The sequence below is a fragment of the Malus domestica genome, chromosome 16 (assembly GCF_042453785.1).
Source record: "Malus domestica chromosome 16, GDT2T_hap1".
NCBI classification, from domain to species: Eukaryota; Viridiplantae; Streptophyta; class Magnoliopsida; order Rosales; family Rosaceae; genus Malus; species Malus domestica.
Window position 1 is genome coordinate 16,170,906 of NC_091676.1, and position 19,957 is coordinate 16,190,862.

The following is a 19,957-nucleotide window of genomic DNA, read 5'->3' on the forward strand; positions in this document are numbered from 1 at the left end:
AGGATGTTCCTATTTTGGAAATTTGTAAACCTTGGCCACCATTAACGTCATTAACTTGACTTGTGCCTGTGTACTCATATGCATTTGTAAGTTGGCCAAGATCATTTGTTATGTGAGTGTTGCCTCTGGAGTCTAGAAGCCAACTTGTGGGAGCATTGGGTGCTTGGGCTACACAGCTAGACTGAGTAGCAAGTGTTGTGAGGCGAGCATTGGGAACACATCCTTCATAGGAAGTTTTCATGTTGGTGTAGCAGTCAATAGCAAAGTGCCCATTTCTGCGACAAATCTGGCATTTGAGTAGTGGTCTGTAAACAAAAGAATGACCTGCACCGAGAAGATAACAATTGGAACGTCCTTGATGAGGACTAGCAAGAGCATTGGGGTGAGCTTGATGGGGCACAAAACCATCGCGATGAGGGATAACAGCACGTCCTCCTCTGCGCGTAAAATATGTAGGTGCAGTGACCCTGCTTTCACGATTAGCAGCCATGGCAGGAACTAGAGTATCACCAAACAAAGTGAAGGTGAGATGGCGAGTTTTAGCACTAAGCAGCAATGCTTCCAAAGCTGCATAAGAGATAGGGGTTTCTCGCTCTTGTATGGATGCCACACTGTTCTCATACAAGGGTCCAACATTATTCATTATCGTGGTAATTAAATTAGCGTCAGCCATAGGAGAACCAGATAAAGCTAATTGATCAGCCAAAGTATTGATTTTATCCAAAAAATCGGCAATATTAAGATCATCGCGATGAAGATTTAGAAGTTCCCCACAAAGTTGAATAACTCGATTGTGAGATAAGGATGCATACCTTTCCTGCAAAGCTTTCCATGCCTCAGTAGCATTGATGCATTTTACAACAACATGCATAACAGGGGGAGAAAGAGAACTGGTGAGCCAAGAAAGTACCATCTGGTCTTGCTAGATCCATGATTTAAAGATAAGGTTGATGGTGTCAAAAAGGTGCCATCAACAAATGGCATCAGACTTCGACTTCGAAGTAACGGAACTAACTTTGCATGCCACAAAGGATAATTGTGACAATCAAGTTTCAGAGGAAGGAAGGTAGAAACGTTGGTAAGGGCAACAGAAAAAAGCATTGTATTTGAGAAATAAATTTGTCGTGAGACTGTTAAAAGGTTGATACCATATAAGAATTGTGCTCGATGATGAGCTTATATTGATTTAACATTTATATAGAACTTTACAAGTTTGAGTGAAGAACAAACTCTTCAAAACAAACCAAAAGATAAATTACAGAAAATACAAATTCAAAATATTAATATACAATCTGTTTGAATTCAAAATATTCAAACAGCTAAAGGATTATATTGAGGCGAGCCTTCCTGTTGACTGATTCCATTGTTATCTCCTTTGATTGTTGTGGTGGGAACTGAGCTTTTCAAACTTGGTTTATCAGATAGAAGTATTTATCACAACTAAAAATGTTTCTCATTAGGTTTTTATCACGATTGATCTTCGAAATTAGACCAAAATGGTCCTGAAATAGAGAATCCATCAATTTGGTCATTAAAATAAATTTTGCTAAAGTGGCACACAATGGATCTCACCTATCCAATCTTATGCTGTCACGTAGACTAATCATAAAACCAATTTTTTAAGAAAATTAAAAATTAATTCATGTGGCACTATATGATTGGATAGGTGAGATTCATAGTATGCCACATCAACACACTAATAGAAAGTTTAAGAGAAAGGCAATGAAATGACCAAATTGATTTCCGAGATTTATTATCAAGGACCAAATTGATATGCGAGATTCATTTTCAAAGACCAAATTGATGAATTATGTATTTCACGGACCATTTTGATTAAAATGTTCAATTTTAAGAACCAACTGTGATAAGAACCTTTCTGATTACGTTCGACAAAAAACACTTATACAAAAAATAGCTGTAAGCATAAGTGCTTCTTACATAAGCACTCTCAAGTGAGCCAGCCTTCTAATAAATTCAAGTGTGTTTTAATGACACACTTAAAGCACTTCTTTGTAAAGCGCCTCATTACCTAAAAGTGATTTTAATGAGTCTTAGGGGGTAGTTTGGGGTTGTTGTGCTTTGAAAAAAAAAAAAAAAAACGTTGCTTTCAATAGCAAAGGTAGAACTGCTTCTGCTGTTTTGGACCCTTAATTTTGACCAAGAACACTTTTTTTTTTTCTATTTACCAAACACAATTTTAACCCAACTTTTTTAAAAGCTGCTTTTAAATTAATTTCAACAATGTCAAACAAACAACTTTTTTTATTCAAACCAAAAAACACCATTAGCCATGAAAGACTGAATGCACACATAAATGAACTTACCATTAAACCGTGTCTATTTTCTTTTTCTTTTTTTTTCTTTTTTTTTCTGCTTCAAAACATTTCAATTTCACTGCAAAAGTCCCCTAAAAAAAAGGAGTGAGGATCCGATCCGTTTCACAAAATGGAGCTGTCACTTTCCGCGCCACCCAGTATTCCAACCTCTTCACCTACGCCGCTAAAACGGCGGGTTACCTTCGCGGTTTCTCGTCCGAATCTCACACCCGCTCCGCCGTCTCACCGGCCATCACTTTCTTCACTAAAACCAAACCACCTCCACCGCTTAAAGCTCAAAGCCATGGACTCTCAGAGAGCAGCTCCGCCGCGCGCCTCCCTGGCCGAAAACAACGGCTCCACTCTCACCGATACCCCAACCCCAATTAACTCAGGTAAACCCTAACCCTAATCCTAATCCTAATCTCAATCGCTAAACTGGGTTTAGGAATTTAATGGGATTCCTAACTGCTGGTGCAATTTTTGCAGGGGCTCGAATTGGGGAGGTCAAGAGGGTGACTAAAGAGACCAATGTCTCGGTCAAGATCAACCTGGACGGTACTGGAATCGCTGAATCCAGTACTGGGATTCCGTTTCTTGATCATATGTTGGATGTCAGTAATCTGTTTCTCTTAGCTCTCATAATTATAGCTCAAAATTCAATCTTTGGTGAAAGGCATTGATGTATTAATCGTGTTTGGTTTGTTTGGATTGATTTTGATAGTAGAAAAAAGTAATTTCGGATACCTGAAACCGCGTTTTTTCGGTATTAGGCTTAACTAGACTATTCTCTCTGTTTAGAGAAGAAAGTTGAGTGCTTTATGCTTTTGTTTTTGTGGTGCTTTTTTTTTTTTTTTACTTGTTTATTTCAGCAACTTGCTTCGCACGGGTTGCTGGATGTGCATGTAAAGGCTACTGGTGACATCCACATTGATGATCATCACACAAATGAAGATGTTGCTCTTGCTATTGGAACGGTACGGTAGAAAGCAGGCATCTTGATGTTTCCTTTGGAAAATTCAGAATCTATTGTCTGCCAGCTTCACTTTTTGGATTCCTCTGTATCTCAGAGTAGGCAGCTGATTAAGCTAATTTTGCTTGGTCTGCAGGCTTTGCTTCAAGCACTTGGCGATAGAAAAGGAATCAACAGGTTTGGTGACTTCTCTGCTCCACTTGATGAAGCACTCATACATGTCTCACTGGTATGCTCTACGGCATCATTTCTGTAAGATTAGTTAGTGGTGTTAAAATCTGAAGAGAAACATTTATATTCATTTGAATGTTTAAGAACAAATTAAATGCTATTAGTTGGTATGACAGGTTGATTAAAAACAACTTATGCATTACAAAATATAAACTTACGGCTCATAGGCCATAAATGACCCCTTCGGAGATTTTGGTTATTTCCGGATAAGGTTTGATGCCAAACAATATGATGAAAATGAGTAAAGATTATCCCTAGGGTTGAGCTTCATCATGATAACTTGATTTCACATACAAGAGTTGACTCTTGCGCCAGTTAACAGTAGTATCAGAGTGCTATATATATATAAGATTCTACTTGTCCTTGTTTATTCAAAAAGTGAGAAATATTTACCTAACTGGAAGTTTTTATTCAGGATTTATCTGGCCGGCCACATTTGAGTTATGATCTTCAGATACCCACCGAGAGGGTTGGCACATATGACACTCAGGTAGTTTACTTTAAGACTTAGGCTTCAAATTCCTGCTGCATATGTTATCCATGTGTAAAGCATTGCTGGAGATATTGATTTAATATATGTTACTCTATGGAGCTACATGAGAACTTTTCTTTCTATTTATTTTTGGAAATATTAGGCGTTCCAATTTAGTAATTGTTGTTGGAACTGTCCTTTTCATAGCTGGTGGAACATTTTTTCCAGTCTTTGGTGAATACTTCCGGTATGACACTCCACATCCGGCAGGTAACATACAGAGCTTCTTAAAAATCTTGAATCATCCAAATATTTGTGTGTTCACAGACTAGAAGTGAACTTCAACGACTGAATTGCCATCTCATTGTTCATTTCCAACCTTGGCACGGCCCCCAGGCGACGTGGGTCAGATTCTGTTTCTTGTTTCTGACAGTTTTCTTCTTTTGGTTGGGCACAGCTTGCTGGAAGAAATTCTCACCATATTATTGAGGCAACCTTCAAAGCATTTGCAAGGGCTCTCAGACAAGCAACAGAATCTGACCCACGTCGCCTGGGGGCCGTGCCAAGGTTTGAAATGAACTTATCTCAATTGAAAATGAATAATAGTCTTTGAATGGATGGTTTATTGCATTAAATTTTTTTTTTTGGACAAAATTCCATTAATTCTCTTTGGCATATGAAACTCAATCTTAACTTTGTGGAGCGTATTCTGCGCAGTTCGAAAGGCGTCTTGTCACGCTCTTGATGCTTCATATCCCGTCTTCAATGTTAAGCCGCAAGTAAAATTATCATCAGATTTACCAGAGTGTCAATGGTTCCGGTGATGGATGCTACGTTGTTGGTCTATGTCTACATGGCAGATCATTGTTGTATGTGTAACATTATAATTGGAATAAACTTTTCCATGTTGTTGATTCCATGTAGGAACAAAACCAAAGATTTTGATTTATTAAGAGTTTAGTTTGTTCCGAAACTGAAAGCGATCTATTTGTTTTCTATGAAAATGTGAAGGGAAAAGAGCCGCATAACAAATAAGGAAACGATGGATGATTTGTTTTCTATGGATATATCTGATGTTAACAAATTAGTCTTCCAACTTCCAAAACTCCGATTTTCCAACTCAAATCGAACTCAAATCCCACATTCTAACACGATCAAGATTATTTGCAAATCTTCCGGGTCGCCTTCTTCCGCTGATAATGAAAAATGGGTGCAATCAGATGTTTGCAATGGCATGCTAAACAAGGCAATGTAGGTGCCAGGAGTTGGCTGCAATCCCTTGTCCAACGTTTCCACAAAGTACATCTTTATAGTGTTATTGTTCCAAAACGTCACGGTTACAGCATACTTGTTCCATGCAACTTTACTCCCACATGGAAGGCATTATGAGTCAACAAAACAAACACACAAAGAGTAGAGCAATGGTGGCAATGGTGGGTGGTATGGTGCTAGCCTTCTACGGTTTGAATTAATGGAGCAGCAGATATTGTTGTCATTGTAGTGTGTGTAAATGAATTGATATCCATTTTGGTTTGGAGTGTGATACAAACAATTAGGGGAGGCGCATTCCAACATCAAACCTCGATTACAACAGTAAATGCAATATTATATACATTAAACTCACTGTTAAGTGACTTCCGAAAATTCCGTTAAATGATGATGTGCCATAAGCAATCTGGCTATTATTTGTTATATTAGCTCATGCTAGTGCATACACATACAACTATTAAAATATTTTTGCTAGCTTCACACAAATGGTACTGTTGCTTTTCAAAGATTGTTTTTGTATTTCTTTTCTTATCTGCAACCCAACTCTACAGCCAAATATAAGGAGGCTATCCCTCCTTCCTTAATTTATGCCATAATCAGCAGCTTTAGTAAAGCTAACAGCAGCTCCTTGAATTAAGGAGTTGACCACTATACAAGAATTGCTAAACACAAGAAAAAGAAAAGACAACCGGCACTTAGAAAACAGTAACTAAATCCCTATTGTCCAAGACTTCCAATACTCCCCCTCAAGTTGGATCCAGAAGATTGATGGATCCAAGCTTGGACAGAAGCCTTTGAAACTGATGAGAGGCCAAGGGTTTGGTGAATATATCGGCCAACTGATCGGAGCTTCTTGTATAATACGTCTGAATCACCTGCGACTGTACTTGTTCACGTACATAGTGACAGTCTATTTCAATGTGTTTTGTCCTCTTGTGGAACACTAGGTTTGATGCTATGTGCATGGCTGCTTGGTTGTCACAAAATAAGTTCATAGGTTGAGTCGTAAACACACCTAAGTCACACAGAAGTCCCTTTAGCCATATCAGCTTACACGCGATTGATGCTATTGCATGATATTTAGCTTCGGCACTTGATCTTGCGATGACAGTTTGCTTTTTGCTCTTCCACGTGACCAAGTTTCCACCGACAAAGGTGCAGTAACCAGTTGTGGACTTGCGATCGATTGCATTTCCTGCCCAATCTGTGTCACAGTACCCCATGATTTGGGTGTTTTCATTCTTCTTCATGATGATGCCACGACCCACGAACCCTTTTAAGTAATGTAAGATCCTTTTGACGAGGTTCAAATGATCGATTATGGGAGAGTGCATGAATTGACTGGCGGTACTCACTGAATATGTGATGTCAAGCCTGGTGATTGTTAGATAGATTAACTTACCAACCAGTCTCTGATAGTGGCTGATATCCGAGAGTTGCGTGCCCCCTAAGTTAAGTTTGAGCTTGCTATCGAGAGGAGTATTTGCAGGCTTAGCATCACTCATTTTAGCATCCTTGAGTAGGTCCAGGATGTATTTACGTTGATTAAGAAATAGTCCCTTGTGAGAAGTTGCCATCTCTATTCCAAGAAAGTACTTCAACATCCCAAGATATTTAATTGCAAATCTTTGTTGAAGTGACTGTTTGAGTTTGGAAATCTCTTCAGCATTATCACCTGTAATTATTAAGTCATCCACATATATCAACACAACCAATTTGCCCACAGCTCTAGTATGAACAAACAATGATGAATCTGCATTGCTTCTTGTGAAACCAACGCTATTAAGCACTGAATTTAGTTTGGCATACCAAGCTCGTGGAGATTGCTTCAGTCCATAAATCGATTTGTGCAATTTACACACTAAATCAGGCTCATGGCATTGAGGATGCCCTGGTGGCAATTTCATATAGACCTCTTCTTCAAGATCACCATGTAGAAAGGCGTTCTTCACGTCCATTTGGTATATGGACCAACCCTTATTAACAGTAACGGACAATAAAACCCTAATTGAGTTCATTTTTGCAACAGGTGCAAAAGTTTCTTTTTAATCCACCTCAAATGTTTGTGTGAATCCCCGAGCCACCAGCCTTGCTTTATGCCTTTCAATTGAACCATCTGAATTAAACTTGATCTTATAGATCCATTTGCAACCCACTGCATTTTTTCCTTGTGGAAGTTTGGTGATGCTTCAGGTTTTGTGTAGGTCTAGTGCTTTGAGTTCTTCTCTCATTGCTTCTTTCCACACATCTTGGTTGTTAGCCTCATGAAAGTTTTGAGACTCACTGTGACTTAAGATGGTGCTAAGAAATGCAGCATGAGATGGAGTCAACTTTTGATACCACACATAATTGGAGATTGGATGCTTGGGATTGTAAGTGACAAAATCTTGAAACCTTGTAAGAGGTTGTCTATTACGCATAGGATTGCGTCGTAGTGCTGGTACAGTTGTCTCACACTCATTCAAATTTTCAGCCACACTTTGAAGATTATCTTGGTTGTCGCTGTCATCATCAAGCATGAAACCATCAGGATGAATGCCTTCATTGTTACCTTCAGTGAGTGGTGCATGTGGTTCATCATTATCGGAACCTCTTCTTGTTGAAGCATTATTGAGCCCGATTCTTGGTAGAGGAAACACATCAAAGATACACTCCCCCTGACTTGTGGTTTCAAGGGACTTTCTGAAAAAAGGATTAGTTTCATGGAATCGAACATCTTTAGTTATAATCATTTTTCTCAGCTGAGGATCATAGCACTTATATCCCTTTTGTGTTGATGAATAACAAAGAAAAATACATTTAAGAGCTCTAGGATCCAATTTATCTCGATGATGTGGTTGAACATGAGTAAAGCAGACACAACTAAAGACTCTAAGATGTGAAAGGTTAATTTTCCTTCCGTTCATGACCTCAAGAGGAGATTTAAAATCTAAGACTCGGCTAGGAAGTCTATTGATGATGTAGACAACAGCCATGACTCTTTGAGACCAAAATATTTTTGGTACATTCATTTGTAACATTAATGCTCTAGTATTTTCAAGTATGTCACGATTTTTTCTTTCGGCTACACCATTTTGTTGAGGTGTGCAAACACAACTTGTTTGATGCATGATACCATGATTGCTCAAATATTGTGTCATGATATGGGACATGTATTCGGTGCCATTGTCAGATCTTAAGGTTTGAATTTGAGAGGAGAAATGTTCTTAACAAGATTATTAAAATCCGTAAACACTTCCATTACTTCACTCTTAGACTTTAAAAGGTACAACCATGTGGCTCTAGAGAAATCATCAACAAATATTACATAATATTTATAACCATCCAAAGATTCACACGTTGGTCCCCATACATCTGAGTGAACAAGTTCAAACAACTTACTGGCCTTAGATAAGGATGAGTTAAAAGGCAATCTAGTGGCCTTAGATAAATGACAGGTTTCACATGGAATTAAATCCTTCCCTAAGTTTGGAAACAAAGAAGACAAAATAGGTTGAGAAGGATGAGCTAGACGTTGATGCCACAATTGATTATTTTGGGATGAATTGGACTTGGCTTGAAACCCTTTGGAACTGCTCTTTGATATGTAATAGAGACCATCTAGATAAAACCCTTCACCAATTGTCTTCTTGGTGACACAATCCTGAAAAATGACATTGTGAGAAGAGAAGATGGCTAAACAATTCAAGGTATTGGTGATTTTTCCCATAGATAGGAGTTGGAAAGGAAAAGAAGGAACATATAAGGCCACTGACTCAATTTTGTCCGACATTAAGTTGATTTTTCCCTTTCCTAAAACCTTGGCACTTTCACCATTTGCAGTTGACACTTGAGAATGTTTTGATAATTTTTCAAACTTATGAAACTTAGAAACTTGGTTGGTCATATGATCTGTGGCACCCGAATCAACAATCAAAAAATCATGCAACATATTTACATTAAGAGCAGTTTTGAATGAATTCATGATACCTTGCATGTCTTCTTGAGGTATGTGTTCAGTGTCTGCCATGAAACCAGCAAACTTGCCTAGCAAAGCTGTTGAGTTTCCATCTTCAAAATTGACCGTTTGATCACTTTTAGTCCCTTATTTCTTGCTTTGAAGATACGCTGCAAACTCATTTATGAGTGCAGCCGGATTTGCTGTGAAGCTTTTGAGTGTGTCAGACCTATTTGAGGTTGAGGCAGATGCATGGTTGGCTCTGTGTGTAGCTCGGTTCAGCTTTTGAAAGCCCTTGTTGTCCTTCATAAAATCAGGTTTTAATTCTGGATGTAAAATACAACATGTCTCTTTAACATGACCGGTATAGTTGCAGTGATGGCACTTCAAGTGTGGATTCTTCCTTTTGTATTTTCCTTCGTTGGTTAGATAGGCCCTAGCTTCAGATACATTGGTCTTTATACCAATGTTCATGACTTTCCTTCGTACTTCTTCACGTTGGATTGTTGTACATACACTGGTGAAGGAAGGCAGTTCAGTGTTCATGAGTATGTGGCTTCGTAGGTCTTCATATTCTGCATCGAGACTTAACAAGAGTTGGAATATCTTGTATTCTTCTGCCCTATTCAGTAGCACAGACGCTTCAGTTGTATAGGGTCAATACAATTCCAACTCATTCCACATGCTCTTCATGCTGCCTAGAAGTTGTACAAAAGGCTTTCCTTTTTGTTGCAGGTTGGAAATGTCCTTTTTTAATTGAAACACACGTGCAACATTGTTCTGACTACCATACATTTCCTTGACAGTCTCCCATAGCTTGAATGATGATTCAGAATAATTGAATATTTCAGCTAGTTTACGTTCCATGGAATTTAGGAGCCAGGACATAATTAGCTGATCCTTGCAAAGCCAGGTTTCATTAGTTGAAGAGGAAGAATCAGGAACTTCGATGCTTCCATTTATAAACCCTAACTTGGACCTTCCACCTAGGGCAAGACTTACTGCTTTTGACCAAGGCAAGTAATTAAACTCATTCAACAAGATTGAGCTTAATCTTTGATTAGGGTTGACATCCATCTTAGACACATTCAAGGAGGAAATGACCTGTGAACTTTCAGCTTCAGACCCAGAAGGATTTTCTTTCGCCATATTGAAGGTTGAATAAGATCGGATGATAGTAATGCAGAAGCATGTTATTTTCCCTGCTCTAATACCATGTTGCTTTTCAAAGATTGTTTTTGTATTGCTTTTCTTATCTGCAACGCAACTCTACAGCCAAATATAAGGAGGCTATCCCTCTTTCCTTAATTTATGCCATAATCAGAGGCTTTAGGAAAGCTAACAGCAGCTCCTTGAATTAAGGAGTTGACCACTATACAAGAATTGCTAAACATAAGAAAAAGAAAAGACAGCCGGCACTTAGAAAACAATAACTAAATCCCTATTGTCCAAGACTTCCAATAGGTACGAATGGGAAATTGGAGCGTTAGTCCATCAATTTTAGTCGAGCTTTGCTCTCTGAATCAAAAGTCCAAGAGTATTGGTCTAGAACTTGTCACAATGTGAAACAACAATCCTTTTGAGGTTACAACTATGGTCTCTTATTTCCCTTTAAAATGTTTTATTTTGTAAGATAAAAAATGTTTTATTTTGGATGAAAGTTGTCACGGTGCTATCCAAAATAATTATTACTACACATTTTAATAAATTTACGATACAGACAGAATCACTTTGCATCCAATGTCTCCACATACATTCAATAATTCACACATGAAAACTTGGAATCAAAATTCTCCATTAGAACTGAAAGCATCTCCTTGGCGTAATGCGGTTATCTCTTGCTCGACTAAACAGAACAAACATCAAAATTAAAATTCTACAAGACTCAACACTTACATGAGTAATGAAAGAAAACAGGAATATGGTTTTGATTAGAGAACACTAAACTTGTTCGTTACATCATAATTAAGCGATTAGTTGCAACAGTCAATACGAAAGCATATCTGGAATTACTAATCTTAATGCTACCAGTAGCAATTACACTAAACTTTCTGCATCAGACAACATAACAACAACAACAGGCCAACCGTATTCACTGCATGATGTTCTGAAGCCTGTTTGTCAAGGAAGAAACACAAGGCAGGTGAGATTTGTCAAACAGAATTTCCATGACCTCTTGGACCACTTCACCTTTTCTTCCTCTTAGCACCTCCCTCACAGCGCCCTCGTCAGGCTCAAATCCATTGCCCTTCATCTGATTCAAAAACTCCCTTCCCTCATCCACTCCCTTGTCCCCCTGCCGAGTAAAGCCCTCAAACACTGCTGTGTAGGTACCTGCGTTAGGATGCATTTTCTTCTTCATCATATCCAGCAAGTTAACCTTGGCAGACTTAAACAAGTTTGGATCAGCAGAGAGTGCCTTGATGAGGACACTATAAGTGTACAAGTTATGAGTGATCTTAGCCGCTAACATGCGAAGGTAGGCATCGAAAGCTCCCTTAATCTTGCCAGCAGCAACATAGGCCTGGATGATAGTTGTGTGCATGACAAATGAGGGATATATGCCCGTCTCAAAGACCGGCTCAAAAAGCTCAAAGGCCTCATCCCCATAGCCATCATCCACCAGACCACTGAGCATATCAAATCCAAATTTCATGACTGCCTCTCGATCGATGCGCCACTTCAAGAAGATTTCTTTCATCTCCTCGTCATCGATTCTGGTGGCATATTCGAACATCCTGAATGTATCAACTGCATCTTCAAGGTGGTCGTGGAACTCAAAATAACTTGGGTTGTCAAGCACAAGACCCTTATCTTTAATTTGCTTCATAAACTCTCTGGCCTCCTCTATCACCTTCGTCTTGCTGTCCGACTGGCAGGCAATGGCCTTCATCACGAGGGTATAGGTACCGGAATCAGGCTGCATTCCCTTCTCAAGCATTTGTAGAAAGTACTTCTTAGCATACTGAACAGCAGAGGGGCAAGGATTATGGAAGGCGATCATCTTGATGATCATATTGTATGATTCAGCCTTAATTGGGATCCCATATTCTAACATGAGCAAGATTGTTTCCAAGTCTTCTGGGTCGCCTTCTTTGCCTGATATACTGCAAAAATAGGTGCAATCAGATATTGCAATGGCATGTTAAACAATGACAGCAAGTATGTTAGATAATCTGGAACGAAATCTGGAATTGAGTGAAGGACTAAACCAGCTACATTAGGTAGACTCCCTTTTTTATATGGATCGAAATTGGTTGCTAACTACATAACATAGCGATCAATCAGCACACAACAAAACTTGGATGTACTCACCATCTTTCTCATTTAAGACTTTTATCCTCTTAGCTAGCACAGCCTCAGCAAACTCCATGAACTCCATGTCCTCTGCCTTAGCTCCCTTGGACATGGCTTTATAGATATCACTATTGGGTATTATTCTCTTGTCCAACATCTCAAGAAAGTATTTCCTGGCAATCAGAACGAAATCCGAGTCAGCAGACAATGCCTTGATCAGTACACTGTAAGTGTACAAATTGGGGTCGACCCCATTGGCCAACATGTGCTTGTAAGCCTTGAGAGCACCATTAGCCTTCCCAGCATTGGCGTAGGCCTCAATCACGACAGTATGGATGGCCACGTCGGGAATTATTCCCCTATTGTTCTGTTTATAGAATTCATTGGCTTGATCAACTTGGTTGTCCTTTAACAAACCATGATACATTGTCCATGCTTCTTCCACAATCCAATTGGTGCGCATCTTTTCAAATGTTTGTTGCATTTCCTTATCATTAGTGTCTTTGGTAGCATTTTCAAACACCTTCCTTTGACGAAAAGCAGCTTCAACTAGGCCTTCAGTGATAAATGGAATTTCTTGATCCCTCTCAGCTGTATGAAAATCATCTAGAGGAAGCACAAACCCTTTAGCTTTAATCAGCTCTCCAAACTCCTTTCTATCTCTGCCCTCATCAAGTTTCTCAAACAAGGCAATGTAGGTGCCAGAAGTTGGCTGCAATCTTTTGTCCAACATTTCCACAAAGTACATCTTTGCAAACTTAACGAAATGTGGAAAATTAGGGTCCCTAAGGGAGCAAGAAGCAAGTTCCTTGATGATCACGGTATAGGTGTACGCATTGGGGGTTATCTCGTTTGCTAACATCTTCAGAAACACTTTGCAAGCATCACTAGTTCTTCAGGCACTGGCATAGGAGTCCATGACGGAGGTGAGGGGGACAACCTTGGGAACAATACCATTGTTGCCGGCCTGGGACCCGATCTCAGTAGCCACGTCAAGGTTGAGGCCGTATCTGGTCAATTCAACAATCATCTTGATTGTATGTGCGCACATGCTTTCTTGGGTCAACATGTTCTGGAGGATTTGGTCGTAGTCTTTGGGGGCATATTTCATATCGTCCAATTGCTTCAAGTCGCTCAGAGAGAGGTTGCTGGTTGTCTTGGAGGAAGATGCCATTGCTGAAAATGAAAGGAACTTGTGATCGAAAACAAAGAAAAGGACAAGTTTGTCAGCCAAAAACTAGTGAAAGAAGAGAGCTTTGTCACCAGAAACCAAGAAAATGAGACAACTTGTATGCAAAAACAAAGAAAATGAGAGAGCTTTATGTCAGCACTGTAAATCCATATGAACCCTAACTCATTGAACAAACGGGATACTCTTAAATCTTTTAGCAAGATCTGGAAACTAAATGTATAACCAAACAAGATGATGAAAATACACGCCTGCTGCTTGTGAGGAAAAATAAAAGCAGAGAACTTGACAACACTTGTGGGCAAAACCAAAGAAAATGAGAGAACTTGGGAGAAAAATCAGAGAAAATGAAAGCTTTTGAGCAAAAACTAAGAAAATGAGAGAATTAGTGACTAAAAACTAAGAAAATAAGAACTCTTTTGGCCAAAATCAACGAGAAAATGAGAACAGTGGTGGGAAAAACCAAAGGAGAGAATTAGTGACAAAAAAAACTAAGAAAATGAGAGGGCTTTTGAGCAAAAAACCAAGAAAACGAGAGAATTAGTGACAAAATACTAAGAAATGAGAGAGCCTTTGAGCAAAAACTAAGAAAATGAGAGAATTTGTGACAATAAAACTAAGAAAATGAGAGAGGTTAGAGCAAAGGCACGGGAAAGGCGACAACTTTGGTGCAAAAACAAAAAAAATGGAAAGCTTTTGAGCAAAAACTAAGAAAAGGAGAGAGCCTTTGATTTTATTCAACAAAACATAAATCCCAACCAAAATGCTACAAAATAAGTAAATGATCAACCAAACCAACAAGAAGACAAGAGAAAAGAAACAAACCTGAAAACGCTTCCGGTGGAATGGATTCGTAGCTGCTGCGAGTGGAGCTTTTAGTATTTGGAGGAAACAAAGTAGAGAGCTTGAGAGGGATTTTTCAGTATTTTTTTCAGTGAAAAAAAAAATGACGCCTGAGAGAATCTTAAAGGAAGATGTCAAAATTGTCACGTAAGCATACAACAGTTAAAAATGGCAACAAACTCTGCTTTGTTTCCTACATGGCAATTTTGACATTTTTTTTTTAAAGATACTCTCAAGCGTCATTTTTTTTTCACTGAAAAAAAAAAAACTGAAAAATCCCTCTCAAGCTCCCTGCTTTGTTTCCTCCAAATCCTAAAAGCTCTACTTGCTGCAACTACGAATAATATCGTGCCATGTGAAAGATGAATTAAAAGGAAGGATATGTGATTTTGGTTCCAGCTGGTTCAAATGAGGAAAATGACTTATGTGCAACGGGTATTCCAACACAATGATCTTCCGGATCGCTAACGTAATGCCATGTGTAAGTCTATATTCACATGGCATTATATGATTGAGTCGAATATAACAGTCGCAGTATACCCATTAGATGTAAAAATACTTTCACATAGAGCAGAGAAATGGTGCTATAATGCTTCCGTTTGAATTAATGACTGTCTGTGTGTCCGATTGAATCAGCCATATTGACCAAAAATTAAAATCAAGGGAGTGGTCTGGCTTCCCAATAATATTGTGCCATGGAGCTTAATTGGTTGTAATTATAAGTTAAATTTTTTTTTATCTAGTTTGGTTTGGAATGCGATACGAGCGATATTAAGAGAGGAAATCTCACTAAACCTCAAAATTATTTCAATATTAAAGAATAAGTGATGATTTAGTCCTTAAATTGCTATTTGAATAAAAAATAAGTTTCTAAATAATGATTTTTGAGGCTATTATATCCAACTAATTTTCTATCAAGTTAAGTTACATGACTTGCTTGTAACACAGAATGAATTTAGGAACTCAAATTCTCTATCCCAATTAGAGTAAAACAACAAAGAAAGAAAAGATTAGAAAGACCGTTCTAGCAGTTAGTTACCAACAATTTAGCAAAAATAAACCAATTTTAATTCAATGAATCTCCCAAAAACAAGAAAAAACGATAGAGCCAACGCCAATGGCGCACGAGGCCTACCATGCCGAGGTTGATGCTTAAAGCGAGTGTAACAAGCGCTCATCTTCCCATCAATATGGTCAGTTTATTTCCTGGTTTGAAAGGTTACTTCAATTTTAACCTAATGCCAAATGCACTATTCTTTTCGGCACCAATGTGGAACAACACTCAAATTTGAACAAAATCAGAACCATATGTGCTGGTGTCTGTGATCATGAATCATCAGTGGTACGTCTACGGAATGTATCATCCTGCAACTTTCTTTTTGTTTCGAAGCAGCGAATATCAACCAAAACTGCAAACAGACATGGCTTATTTGATCCTTTACGTGTGTTTGTAGATTCTTTTATGGCTGAGATACATGAAAAATGAATGATATTGATAATTTACAAACATTGACGCGAGCTTCATAGTTCACGCGAGCTTCATAGTTCAGCATTTTACGACACTAATTCCAAGAACGACGAAAGCATTTTACCGATGCCACACCATTGTTTTCTCCACAAGTAATGCCCATTGTTTATGTGATAAGATATAATGCAGCTTGAAAGGGACTCTTTTTCTGGATATCCTGTATGGAGGAGGAAGTGGATAAATAGATCCAACACCCACAACTACAACAGATTTGAGGCAAAGTTCGAGCTTCCCACAAATAATAGTCTTGATTCTCGAGCTGCACGTATTCGTAAAACTTGGAAGCATTCCGACAAGGTTTGAAACAAACCATGAAGGTAACTTGAAGTTAAAACAAGATGAAAACATATTCCGCCAAGCTACGGAAAAAACTGGAAAATCAGCAAAGAAAGAAAAGAGGAATATGATTTACACACAATCACATAAAACTGGAGAAAACAATGGTACAAATTAAACATACGCCAACATTCCTTCTAGGCTTCCACCATATATTACCCAATTATACATAAGAGAGGAAGCAATATCGATCTCTGATGCCCCGAATAAAGGCAATGCCGTCACAAAAACTCTTCAGCTGTGTTCAAGTCATTCAATATTTCAGACTTGACTTGTTCAGGCAGTGGAGCAGATGGCCCTGCCTTGGAGTAAAATCCGGCCAACGATCTTATTGCTTTCTCTATCTCAACGTAAGATTCCTGCAAAAGTGAACCAATCGAAAGGACTTTAGATTATTCTTAGCGATCAATCAACTAACTCGACAATTCCATTCCATTTCTTCGAACATACACGCAAACTAATTAGCTATATATACCTCTTGAGCCACCTCTTGTTGTCCTCTCCAAGTGCTCAAATACTCTCGAATCGATTCCTTCGCTGCATCTGCAGTTCGTCGAAATTTAGCATTATCCTTGGTGTCTTCGTTCAGTGATTCACGCAGTGTCTTCACAACCTCTTTTGCCGACTTCAAGTAAGCCTTTGGCAACACTTTTCCGGACTTTGTTTTCTCACTGGGATCGAACAGCGTTTTAAGAGCACCTATAACTCCATCATTTTCCTCTTCGCCATTTGACTTGTCATCGGCCCAAACCGGCGATGGTGCTAAGACATTGCTGATGGTTAAAACCGTAGCAATCGAAGCACCAGCACACGTTACAAAATGTCGGCGACTTGATGAAGCTTCTTGAGAGGGTAGCTCACACCTGGACCGCACTTTATCTGCGATGTTGCAAAACAATAGTCAAAAGAGAAAAAGCTGCCTAATGACTTCAACTATGGCCTTGCATAAGGAAGCATTATGCAGTCATATATCAACAAAAAAATGATGTGAGGAATTTTGGGTAGCCATTTCTGTGAGAAGTACTAAGGTCTCCATTTCAATTCAATCTTCCACACCAGGACGCGTGGATGGAATTCGTCCGCAACCACTGGGTTACCGGAGAACTGCAGCCTAACTACAATTCAATTGGTACAGGAATAGCAGATATATGAAACAAACTTACACTGTTTGGCAGGTTTGAAGGTATTATTTTCCCTCGTCCTGAAAAGTACGGGGAGGCAGATCTTTTCTGCAAGAAGAGCCATATTCTTCATCTTCAACTAATCTCAACCAAATGCGAGAAGAGCCATATTTGCACAGAATTTCACCTTCAGTGGGAGCAGCTTGTGGAGTTTAGTTTCTGCCTCAGCTTCTTGCTTCCAAACTCTGCGTCTTCTGGTTTATCTTGTTGCCGGGGGATTTTTATCCAATGGGACACGTCAAGATATTTTGATAAACGTGAAGGGTACAATGGTAATTTGATTGCTCCCATTGATGCTTTTATATTTGCACCCCTAAACTTTTGCAAAATTGGCTATAGAGCCTAAACCCTAAACACTAGCAAAAATTCATAATTACTATTTGATGTCTAGTTATTTTTATTTTTCTAAGGTTTAACAAGTCTGCTATTATTAAGAGAATCGTATTTGTTTACCATTTTCTAACAAGTTTAAGAATTAAGCATGTCACAACCCATCCTGGAATTTACTGAATTGAAGGGTATTTTCGTAAATTTTCACTTTAGGCTAGATATTTTGAAATGGGTTTGCTTTTGATCTTAATTGGTGTGCCCAAGGGGGGGGGCCACCCTTTGATTTTGTCCCCGGCCTAATTTCACTTTCCCTTTCTTCTCTCTAAGTTCCTAGTCCTCTCTCTCTCTCTCACTTTAACTCTCTCTCAAAATAGTTCACTCTTCCCTCAACCTTCTCACAGCTCACTCTCATCCGTTCCTCTCCCGAGTTTCACACACACAGCACCACACCCACACACTCCAACCTTCTCTCCCTCAGACCTTCTCACCTCCCTCGTTCCTCTTTTCCCTCTGCAAACTAAGGTTGTAGCACCATGGAAACCGGTGCTAAAACTTGGTGAAATTCGGGGAGCATCAACCTTTAATTGGGTGAGCCTCGGAGTCCCTTTCTCTGTCTTAATGGTTGTTTGCCTTGATTTATAAAGTATGTATACCCGTTTTAAGTGAGGGTTTAACTTGAAAACAACTCGGAAGGATTTTCCCCAGATTCCAACATGGAATCCTGTGACTTCCAGGCCATTTTCCAGCCAACTTCGGCCACGGCTGGACCAAATTCTGGTATAGATCTCTTCCCCTCCTCCTTAGCTTTAAATCCATGTATCACATGACTTGTGTTGGTCGAATTTTGGGGTTGATCGGAGCTAGGAATGCTCAAGCGTTGTCAAAAATGGCCAACCCGATATTCATAAACCAATTTCGAACCCAGCTCTGGGCCTAACCCAACTTAGCTAACCTGGCTCAAACCCATTGAGCCCAACCCAAGCTTTGGCCCAACCTGTTGACCCGAATTTGACCTGTTGACTGACCCAACCCGACTTGACCAGAATGAAATATTCTGTCAAGGAATATTCTGTTAGGGAATATTCTTTGTGTTGATTTTTTGTTAACTTTTACAAAATTTGCCCTGGACCCTGTTTTGACGTCCGTTTTCCGAAATTAAATCATTATGATAAAGTTTTATTAATTGGACCATTTATGTGCTTAGGTGCATTTATTGCGGCGTTTCCGTCTTCACTAGTTTGCACGGCTCTTCGACGATGAAGTATTTGTGAGTGGACCCCTTCTAAAATGCATATTTTACTATTAGAAATGCATACATGAAAAACATGATTTGTTGGTTATGTTTTATGAAACGTTTATGAGTAATTTGGATTTACACTTTATGAATTATTATGCTTTATCGACTTTACGTTCTCTGTGGTATATATGATTGATGACTATATACCTACTTATGAACGTGGTTTTACGATATGACGTTTCAGTTATTGAGTTCAGATTTGATATATATATATATATATATATATATATATATATATATTAGTAATATTATGTTAATGTTTTTATGTGCTTACTTAGTGGTTATTCATACGATCTGCCTACAAGCGAATGATACTGCCTACGGGCGAATGATATTAATATATGGCTTCGACCGATCGTAGATTGGTGGCTTCGGCCGGGCATTTGGTTGGTGGCTTCGGCCAGAAGATACTTTTATTGGCTTCGGTATGGCGTTTGGTTGGTGGCTTCAGCCAGAAGATACTTATATATTGGCTTCGGCTGAGAGATGTAGTGCCTACGGGTGATTGTGATACTACTGCTAAGCACAACACTATATGATATATGTTTTACGAAATGTTTTATGACATGGTAGGGTTTTGGAAAACCTATTACATATTATGCTACTAGTTTTCATAAACTTTGTACATTGATGAATTACTGTTTAAGTACTACTTATATATCAACTTGGTCTACTCATGTTTTGTTTTGCACCTCCTCAGGACTTAGAATCAAAGCGTACAATCCTGGCATCAAGGCATTCCTGTATCGGCATCTTCGA

The 19,957-nt window shown here is 38.9% G+C and overlaps 3 protein-coding genes across 4 annotated transcripts; 1 reads left to right on the forward strand and 2 right to left on the reverse strand.

The window, feature by feature from the left end:
- The first annotated feature begins 2,327 nt into the window (after nt 1–2,327).
- LOC103403916 (uncharacterized) lies at nt 2,328–4,964 on the forward strand. 2 transcript variants are annotated; one of them, XM_008342759.4, is made up of 8 exons: nt 2,328–2,710; nt 2,805–2,929; nt 3,188–3,292; nt 3,425–3,517; nt 3,935–4,009; nt 4,199–4,261; nt 4,449–4,558; nt 4,709–4,964. In XM_008342759.4, exons 1-8 carry the CDS (start codon nt 2,446–2,448, stop codon nt 4,734–4,736), a joined length of 864 nt encoding a protein of 287 aa, XP_008340981.3. In that variant the 5' UTR covers nt 2,328–2,445; the 3' UTR covers nt 4,737–4,964. The 2 variants fall into 2 exon arrangements, with proteins under 2 accessions (XP_008340981.3, XP_008340982.3); XM_008342760.4 differs by lacking the exon at nt 4,449–4,558 and having other exon boundaries at nt 2,352–2,710.
- Nucleotides 4,965–11,289: 6,325 nt separating this feature from the next.
- Nucleotides 11,290–13,356, reverse strand: LOC103428371 (pentatricopeptide repeat-containing protein At1g63330-like). The gene is made up of 2 exons (XM_008366476.3): nt 12,513–13,356; nt 11,290–12,296 (listed from the first exon to the last, which is right to left on the reverse strand). The coding sequence occupies exons 1-2, from the start codon at nt 13,354–13,356 to the stop codon at nt 11,290–11,292; spliced, it is 1,851 nt and encodes a 616-aa protein (XP_008364698.3).
- Nucleotides 13,357–16,441: 3,085 nt separating this feature from the next.
- LOC103403919 (photosystem II D1 precursor processing protein PSB27-H2, chloroplastic) lies at nt 16,442–17,794 on the reverse strand. Its single transcript, XM_008342764.4, has 3 exons — nt 17,554–17,794; nt 16,866–17,269; nt 16,442–16,749 (listed from the first exon to the last, which is right to left on the reverse strand). The coding sequence occupies exons 1-3, from the start codon at nt 17,642–17,644 to the stop codon at nt 16,612–16,614; spliced, it is 633 nt and encodes a 210-aa protein (XP_008340986.3). The 5' UTR covers nt 17,645–17,794; the 3' UTR covers nt 16,442–16,611.
- Between the last annotated feature and the right edge of the window lie 2,163 nt (nt 17,795–19,957).